This window comes from Colobus angolensis, unplaced genomic scaffold (assembly GCF_000951035.1).
Source record: "Colobus angolensis palliatus isolate OR3802 unplaced genomic scaffold, Cang.pa_1.0 Scaffold186, whole genome shotgun sequence".
NCBI lineage: Eukaryota > Metazoa > Chordata > Mammalia > Primates > Cercopithecidae > Colobus > Colobus angolensis.
In genome coordinates, this window is record NW_012114999.1 from 3,143,539 (window position 1) to 3,153,809 (window position 10,271).

Sequence of the window (10,271 nt, forward strand, 5' to 3'; positions counted from 1 at the left end):
CAGGAGAATGGCATGAACCTGGGAGGCAGGGCTTGCAGCTTGCAGTGAGCGGAGATCACGTCACTGCACTCCAGCCTGGGCGACAGAGCGAGACTCTGTCTCAAAAAAATAAATAAAATAAATAAATAAATAAGAGAACTTGACTAGTTCATCTGAAATTGGTCATACATTTTTATCTTCCTTTCCAGCCTATTTAAAAACCAAGCCAAAAAAAAAAAAAGAAAATAGAAACAAAAACAAGGCACGATAGTCACAAACCAAAAAATCCATTTTAAAATAGTACTATATAATAAAAAAGCTATAAGAAATTATTAGACTATTTATTTTCTCTCAAATATATTTTAAAATGGCAGTTAATATTTCCAAGCACTGAGTAGCAGAAAAATTAGATATTTTATACTATTCTTTCTAGCCCAATTAAAAAGCCTTTATATTTTCCATATTCTCAGATTTTGAGCTTTCTTGAATGATATTCCACATGAAAATGGGGAGGTATGTCACAATGACAGACTTCAAAATTATTATATAAACTTGAAAAGCACTTATGAATCTGTTATTTAGAATTTAGAACACATTATTCCACAGGGAGGAAACCATAAACCTGAATTGGTACTTACACTGCACATATATTAATCTACAGTGTTATAATTAAACACAACATGCATATGCATAACTGAGTGCCTTCAGCATTTTCATATAAGATAGAACATTTACTCTGCAATTATTCCTAATGTATCTTAATGACACTGGATAGAGATCTAAAACTTCAAATTCCACATCTGCTAGTTGCATAAGGCTACAAGGTAACCTCCTCCTGGCAGTTAAGTAGTGGAAAGAGAATTACCAAACTCTGTCACTTAACTTACCCCAGCAAGAATAGAATATTTTCAGTCCTCTAATCTTCCACATTAAGCTATTTATATTTGTACATTTGAAAATTAGAGATAAACCATATACATATCTTAACCCTGTTGGGAGTACAGAGCTCTTTGGCAGACATTTATATTTTTTCTAATCAGTTCCTCAATGACGATTACAATATAAGCTTCATATTCTCAGTTAGGAAATTTTCATTAATTTGTTTTCATATAGTTTGAAAACAAATACAAATTTCATATAGTTTGAAAACAAAAACAAAAAAACAAATATAAGCTGTCTTCTTAGGTCTAAACTGCCAACATTCAGAACAATGTATAATAATCTCCAACTCTAATCAAATTTTGAATTGCAGATTCGTAAAACTGATAGCATCTGGCACAAGTGCCTCATTCTTAACAAAAAATTAAATGAATTAAGCCATATTCCAAAGCTAGTCAGTAGAACTAAGCCTAGAACCTAGATTCTGATTCTCTTTTCAGAGCTTTTGCTGCCATCCTTTACTACCAATGTAACCAAATCGTATAACCTGGCCATTATTTATCAGCAATAAGACGTTGATGAAATCACATAAGTTATACATACATCTCATCTGTGAAACAGAGCTAAAGGCACCTGCCTTTGAGGGGACTAGGTGATTAAACTTGTCTATATGACAAAGTACTCTGTAAAATGAAAAGCACCATATACAGTTATATATCATTTCTAACTATTTGGAGAAGGTAAAATGTAGCCATAAACCAATCATGAAGCTGTTTATTTAAGACTAGCCTCAACCTATGATTAAACATCTGAGGTAAAAGTCAAGTGACTGCACATTACTGCTGCAGTTAGTAATAAAGGTATTAACAGATAAAAGTTATTACAGAGAAAATGGTATTCTGATTAAACCAAAAGATGATTTAATTGTATATCTACATTCTTTATTCTTAAGAGCTGCCTTTTTGGCTTAACAATTAACAAATGTGAATTAAAAGGTAATAAACAATGCCAAAAATATGGCATCTTCCTCTTAAGGAGGCAATACACAAAATATTGGGAGGGTTACTGAGAAATTACTGACAAGGCTCTTCTACTTTAAAAGAAAAACAGTGAATGAAACGGCTCTTTGCTGTCTGGCCACAGTGCAGTGATAACCACAGAAAAGATGTCCAGGGATATTTCTCAACACCCAGAGATAAAAAGCAGGGTTCATGACTATAGGGATACATGTAATAATACCATCTTAAATAGAGCATTTTAAACATTTTACCTTTCCTGAAGATTACATCTCACCAGATCTTTAATACTTTTGTTAAGTAAATAAGGAATAATCTGATATTCTTAAGAAGCTGAAAATCATCAAAATTTAAAACACGTACAATATTATGTAGCATTTTCCTTATCTTTTATAATGAGGTACATTTATGTTTATAAAACAAAAAGGTTCCATCAACTCAAATTAACTCATTTATTTCTAGATTTTGATAACAGTATTTCAAAGACAAAAAAACCAAATTCTTGTTATATTCAAAATTCATCCTGACATGGCATACATATATCCTTTTAATTCTGATTGAAGACTAAGCATTAAAATCAACCCAAAGGTAAATAATGAACATCCTCTGGCCATTGCATATTACTGCGTTGGTTATCAAAAAAACAGTTTATCCATTTTGTAATTAATTTGTTGACCATAAATTGCAAACTTTTTGATAATGTCCTTATGAATTTTTAAAATTAAATTTCAGTGAATATATTTCCATACATATCCTTTTACCTCAAGGGGTAGTCTCTTTCTGTATCTTATTTTTTTCTTTTCTCACTTAGGATCAACTTTCAGTCCCCATCCTTCAGTATTCTCTGAAGTGTCTGCTCACAATTTAAAACTCCTATAAAAATGTTTTTTGGAGATAAGAAGTAGTCCAACTTGTTTTAAATTACTATCATTTTAAATCTGTGACACAAGGATAATTACATAAAATGAAGATTTTTTAAGAGATATAAATCTCTTAAGGAAAATAACTAAGAACAAGTAGAAATCCTAACTAGAAATCTTATTTATATGAATAAAAATGCATTTAAATTGGTGTATTAAATAAAATATGGTTTTATACCTTAAATCAAAGTAAATGACTTGTCAACTAATACATCATTTTAAATTTCACCTTAAAAATTAACCCAGTTAATGAACTGTGTATCAAGAAGTATAAATTTTGTTTATAAATTTAAAAAATTAAACTAGTTGAGAACAAATTGTTATTACAAAGCTATGCTTCTTTAAATAAATGGGAAATTAATCATTTTGGTAAATTTGCTACCATTATAATACTTAATGTATTCAGGGTATCTTTCCACAATAACTTTAGGTAACTTCACTGTCATTTAATCATCCACAATCAGACTTCAAAATGAAGCTATTAAAATGAATGGGAATATGAACAACTTTTCTAATAATAATTATACAGTCTCAAAAGAATCACTTATGTGATTGCTGTTTTAAGGAAAACTCAAATACTAAAACTTTGAGGCTTCAATTCCAGTCATTTTGGGCATTTCAACCTGAAAATAACAGATTAGAAATAAACTCTTAAATTTAGCCCAATTAAAAAGCCTTTACATTTTCACAAGATACAATTTTAGTTTTCACAAGCACAAGATACAATTTTAGTTTTTCAAAATGTCCATCAGAAAATAAGTATTTAACTTACATACATACATAGAACTATTTATTGAAATCTCACAAATTTCTATAAAGCCCCAGGAGGTCTCATATAAGTAACACTGAGAATCTTCATTTTTATACCTAGACATACCATTATGAATATGGAAATGAAACTGCCATTTATCACAAAAGAATAGGAGCTGTTTTTGTAACTATTAATTATCATTGTCATCAAATTTAGACTAAGAGGCGCTAAAGACAGGTACTAAGAACGAGTCAGAGATAAACAATCTTTTACTTTAGGAGAACAGAGTCTAATGCTCCATTATCCATTTCTAACTAGACAGATAATTCTGTGATTAGCCCTTAATTCAAGATGTTACAGATCAGCAAAACAGAATTAAGTCTGATTTTTGTAAAAAAAAAAAAAAAAAATCACTTAAATGCAGTCATTTTAGATACCAAAACTCCATCTAAAATGTGGAAAGCTGAATTAGGTAATAGTGTCAACAACGTAAATTATAAACATTAGTCTGCTTATTTAAGACGAATCAATGCACTGTGTTACCATTAACAAAAAGGTTGAAATCCCAATGATCTCAAGTTTTCCTACGTCAAATGGACCCAACCACAGGAATCAGATATTTTTCTTTTTTGTATTCTTATTCCCTCACACTGAAGTTTCTATTATGTATTATACTATTATCTAATTATAAAATGGTTTACATTGTAACTATCAAAGATTTGGGGAAAAAAGGCCCTAAAATAACTAAAGCAGAATACCCTATTTCTACCACCATGCACAAACTTATCTGTAGGCCAGCATTTAAAATTTTACGAACTATCCAGTAAGAATGCTAATAGAAAAGTGACAAACCTGAAAATATGGCTTCTTTCAAATATAGTAACATGTGGGAGAACTTCCTGATATCATTCACCAACTCCTTGATGTAATCCGGATCAAAAATAGAGTTGGAACTTAAGGACTTGAGCCCCATTTCAGAAGCTGTAACATCAGTAGAGAGTTGGCCTGATGCCCAAGCACGTTTTTTCTTTGTCTTTTTCTGTTTGTGAGCAATCATCCTTTCATGTAACAGTCAGAAAAACAGAAATCCTTAAGGGGGCAAGAAACAAAACAAAAACAAGTGGGGAGAGAGAAAGAAACACAAATACTAAATCAGCCAGGGAAATATTACACTAGATTTTCAAAAACAGCCCACCTTGGTATCCTATTTTTAAATTTTTAAAAATCAATCATCATTCACTGTATTATTGATAATAGCAGTTTGCATTTATTAAGTGCCAGTAATTCTGACAACTCTGACATGCAAACCACTGTTCTTTACATTTCACAAATGAGGAACCTGAGGTTTAGAGGTTAAAAATTTGTCTAAGCTCTCAACTGATAATCAACTAGGACTTAAACCCGTATCTGCCTTGAAGTCAAAATCCATGCTCTTAATAACTTCCTGTTGATTCCTAGGGTACAGAATTTTATTTAATTGTAAAAGTTGTTCTGAAACATCACTTAGTAGAAGAAGGTCATATTCTCCTCCATGACATCACCTTCAAAAATAAAGATGAGATATGGGGTTTGAAAAAAGAAATACCTGTTGTTAAAATCCTCCTCTGTCACTTATCATATGATATATTCATCTCTTTACTTCAGTATGCTCATTTATAAAATGGGATTAACATCCTGACAACACCTATCTCAGGAGATCATTGTAGGGATTACGTGACACAATGATACAGAAGTGTCAAGAACATAGAAGTTCAATTACAGTTGGTTTTTCCTAATAATGCATATACATACATATACACAGACACACACACACGACATATCCTGGGTTACCAAGTCTCATCAAGGATATCTCTTTGTTGAAAACAAGTTACAAGGGTGTCCACTAATCTGACATACCCTGACTGGTTAAATAAACAAATGTGTGATTATCAGAGCAATATTTTTGATAATCTCAGGATGGTAGTAAAAAGGTAATCTTTAGGTATAAGAAAAATTTAGATTTGAATCCTGCCTCTAATATTTTCTAGATAGGTGACCAGGACAATTTTATTTACAGGCTTGTGTGAGGATTAAAAGGGATCACAAAATAAGACTTCATATGTTAAAACGCCTAATATTGGCACATAGCTAGAACTCAAGAAAATCATAGTTATCGTCTTCTTCACCCTCATTTTACCTTTCCAGAGTTAAAAGTTCTAATCTTGTTTGTATCTCTGGAAATTAAAAAGGAAATAATTGGAGAAATTAAATTAACTCACATTTTATTATTGACACTTTTTTCAAGTATTTTGTCTTGAATATTTGGCTACTTTAAAAATGGTAGATGACTAAGGAATTCTATAAAATTTACAGAAGAAAGTTTTTTGAGTTTTTTTTGTGGGGGCGGGGGGAAGGGTTGAGTCTGGGTCTCACTCTGTCACCTAGGTTGGAGTGCAGTGGTGTGATTATAGCTCACTGCAGCCTCAAACTCCTGGGCTCAAACCATCTGCCTGCCCCAGCCACCCATGTAGCTGGGACTCCAGGGACACACCACCACATCTAGCTAGCTAAAAAAAAAAAAATTTTTTTTGTAGAGACACAGTTTCACTATGTTTCCCAGGCTGGTCTCAAACTTCTGGGCCCAAGCGATCCTCCTACATCAGCCTACCTAAATGCTGGGATTACAAGCATGAGCCACTATGCCTGGCCCACTAGAAAGTTTTATGTAATATCCGTTTCTAGTCATATGTAAGATATTTTATTGTATCATTTACTCCTTCCTATATCTCACCCAACTCCATAGTTTGTTTTTCTTTCTGATCTACAGGGTTCTCTAATCAATCCACTTCTCTCTACTGCTACCACACTAGCGAATTGCCATCATTTCTTTTCTGAGCTACTATACTACTTTCCCAACAATCTATCTGCAACCATTCTTGTCTCATCACAAATGGAGTGAACATTTCAAACACAGATCTCATAACGTCATTTCTCTCCTGAAAACCCTTCCAAAGGACAAGTGAGAAGCTATCATGCTTTATAAGGCTCAACATGAGATCTGGCTCCTACCTACCTGTGCAATGTTATATGGAGACACACCTGCTCAACACTCCTGCCACACACACCTCCTTCTCATTCCTTCAACAGTATTTGTTTACGATGACACTCACCAGGAAATAATTTCACATAATGAGCCAGTATACATGTTAAGGGTATTATGTTTGTGTGTGGCACGGCTTCTGGGTAAGGTTCATGTGATGTACGTGAGGTTTTTAAAATTCCATCCCATTTCATTTTTAAAAATGCTGGGTGCAACTCACCAGCTTGGTTTCATACACATAATAGGTCATGACCCTACAGTTTGAAAAACACCAACTGTTCAGCTCAGGGTCCTGTCTATAAGCAATTCTATTTGCCTGGAATATTCCTTCTCCTTTGTTAACTCATTCTGATCTCAGCTCAAAGCTTACCTCTTCAAAGAAATGTTCCTGGACCATCCCTATCCCCCCACAAAACCACTACCACCAAACCAGAGTAGAATCTCCTGTGAGATGTTCTATAGTACCCTCTACTTTTCATCACTGCTCATACCACAGTTCAAATAGATCACATCTTCCTAGCTAGACTATAATCTCGTGGAAATTAAGACCATGTCCGTTTGCTAACCATGTATTGTCTGCTCATAGCAGAACGCTTGGCATATGAGGAATGAACTACTTAGAACTATCTGCAGATAGGCTTATAAACTTAATAAAGTTTCAATTAATTTTTATAGAAACAAAAATAACTCTGGGTTGTTGCAATGTTTCGAAGTGAAAATATATATTTTTAAAAAAACTCTCTAAAATGGTATGCTTCAAAAATAAAAGCATATGAAGCTGAGGGAAGATCACATAAAACTGAAATCAAAATTGGATTTCTATTATTGCTCCTCCTGATTATTAAACTGGGGACCCCACACTTTATAATTTTTAAAGTTTATTCACTGTCCTTTTGTTAATCTCAAATTATTTCAGAGAAACTAACTTCTACATTTAAACCAGTTTCAAAACTATCTAACATTAATCCTTAAATGTGTGTATCATTTCTAAAATGAATCTAGGGCAATTTTTGAGCATTATTATTATATCTAAGTCTTCCTTTCCATCAACAAAAACAAAACAAAAATTCAAAGTGCCTTGTTTGGGCAGCTCTTTCACAAATCACTAACCAAAATGCCTATTAGCCTAACAAAACATCACTCTTGCAGTTTACTTAATAAAGTCATTTTGTTTAGTTATGACAGCTTTTAAGCTTAGTAAATTAGAGAATTGGTCACTGTCACTGGTAAAGATGGTTACAAAAATTAAAGACATTAAAACAATTTACCTATTTTAGCAAAAATAATTTACTTAAGTAACTACATGTAAAATAGTAACCTAAACTTTTAAAGTGTTTCAAAACTGCTGGAACATTTTTAGATAAGACTTTAAAAATCTGCAAAAAACCAACAACAACAACATCAAACACATGGCAAGGAGAAGAACTCTTCACCTCTTATAAAAAAGAATAATACCTTACCTCTAGCCAGCATTATAATGATTAATGTGTTGATTTTGTTATATATTACTACTTTTCATATTCCAGAATAAAAAAAGAAACATTACAATTGAAAAAATGCTTAACATAACAAACTTAACCCAAGCTTTCATAAATGAACTATGATAATGAGAAACTGGGACAATATACACTTTCCAAGATCATACACACTATTTTCTCATGTGCTAAAATGAATATTCTCTTGTTGGCAGTAACATAAAATGTAGTTACTAACAGACTGCAACTGGCAACTTAATTAGGTAATGATGCATGCAAAGTACTTAGCAGAGTGCCTGGTTCATCATAAAGATGAACCATAAAGAAAAGCCATTATTATTAGCAGTGCTTCATTGTGGGAAATTGTTTTTGAACAAGATGTGGCTTCACTGCAACACATTAGTGGATTGTGAGCAAGAAATACAGGACTGGAAACAATTGGAGAAACTTAACTGACTCTGTGGAAACCTACCAAAAAGCTTCCAAGTGAAATTTGAACTGTGCAAATAGACTGTTGTGCAAAATATTTGTGACACACTAATTCTGGTGCATCTCTTTCAACTTCAAATCAACAATATTAAAAACATGTATTATCCACTTCCCAAAGAATTCTGTAGCAAGTAGAAAATTACTGTGCAAAACCACTTTCATCATATGTTGTAAATCTAAGTAATGTGTGCATCAGAAATGTAGACACAAACTTCCTATCCCCCACGACTTCAGGAGCCTGTGTCAATCAAATGTCTGCTGCCCCACATACCCGCTGCCAAATGCACATTACGGCAGTAGTTTCATTTTAGGCTCTGTAATTGAAGTGTAAAACTGCCCCAAATATCTATACTTACTATTTCCCATTTTACCATTTCTTCTTGAGGAAAAATTGCCAGATATTTCAGAAATCTGCTATTTCAGCACAATTTCAGATTTGGCAAGAATCTACTAAAAGATGCTAAAAAGAAGAGACGAGCTCATTCTGAAATGATTAAATCTTTATGGTTTCAAAAAGCACTCTCCACAAAAACAGAATAGGGACATGTGAGAAACAGTTTTATCAATACTATGTAAACAATTTTTAAAGGAAAGCATACAATACACATGCACTTCATTTCTGTACAGTTTGAATCTAGCACGCTTTAAAAAGAGGAAGCTGCCCAGCACCCCACGCCTCCAGAATGTCTAGCATTCCTGGCAGGCACGGCTCTCCTTTGACCAGCCAAAACTACCCTTTGCCAAAGAACAAGTTCCTCATCCAAGAATTTAAATAAAGAGGGAAGAACGGAGCAACCAAAATGGACAGCCGACGTTGGTAACGACGGACAAAAGATAAACGATAGACAAGAGATACAATCTCAGAGACAGATGGAGACAAGGGAAGGAGATCTCAGCTCCTGTCATTAGCAGGTAACATCCTGCCCTCCGAAAAGATTTCGGGCCAATACCCTCTGAGAAACACACTTTTAAAAAGATCAACAGAGAGAGAGATAAGAGGCTCGTCAGTCACGAGGGCTCCACCTTGAAACGCCCGACTCCAGCTAACCCGTCCAAAAAAATACTTTCTTTAATTAAAACTGTCAAACCCCAAAACGCGCCCACAATTGAACTGGGACAAACCTCTGAGACCGAGGAAAACTCTCAACGAAACCCAAAAGACAGAGACCAGGAGAAAATGCACCACGGAAATCCTAAAATATCTCAGGAATGAGAGCCCAACTGGAGTGAGGGCTGCAGTCAGGGCAGGTGGGAGCGGGACTGGAATCCAGGCAAGAACACAGACCCACAGTGGTCAGAAGCACGGATTCCGGAGCAAAAGCGCCTGGGTTTAGGTCCTGACGCTGCCAACCACTAGTCTGTGTGCATGGGCAGGTTTTTAACCTCGGTTTCCCGTGTGAAAATCGAGTCGAACAATCATGGACTGTTCTGAACATTAAAAGAGTTAAAATGTGCAAAGTCTTCAGAACAGCAGGCGGACCCGTAGTACGCGCCGTGTGCTAACTTTAATTACGATCGTCATCGTCTGCCCCGGCCACTGCTGGCGTCCTCCCCGGCTGGTCTGCGTCTGCCTTGCCGGACGCGCCTCTAGCCCCAGCCGGACCCTTCCCGAGGACTCCAGTCCTGGCCCGAGGGCACCCGTCCCAGCGCAGCCCGCCACCGCTTCCGCTCGGGGCCCTCCAG

The 10,271-nt window shown here is 34.8% G+C and overlaps 1 protein-coding gene across 2 annotated transcripts in view; it reads right to left on the minus strand.

The window, feature by feature from the left end:
* Nucleotides 1-4,634, minus strand: part of ARHGAP29 (Rho GTPase activating protein 29) — an 83,687-nt gene extending 79,053 nt beyond the window's left edge. For both annotated transcript variants that reach the window (XM_011940012.1, XM_011940011.1), the window contains exon 1: nt 4,398-4,634. In XM_011940012.1, coding sequence (XP_011795402.1) covers nt 4,398-4,602 — 205 coding nt within the window. In that variant the 5' untranslated portion in view covers nt 4,603-4,634. The remainder of the gene's footprint in view (nt 1-4,397) is intronic.
* Between the last annotated feature and the right edge of the window lie 5,637 nt (nt 4,635-10,271).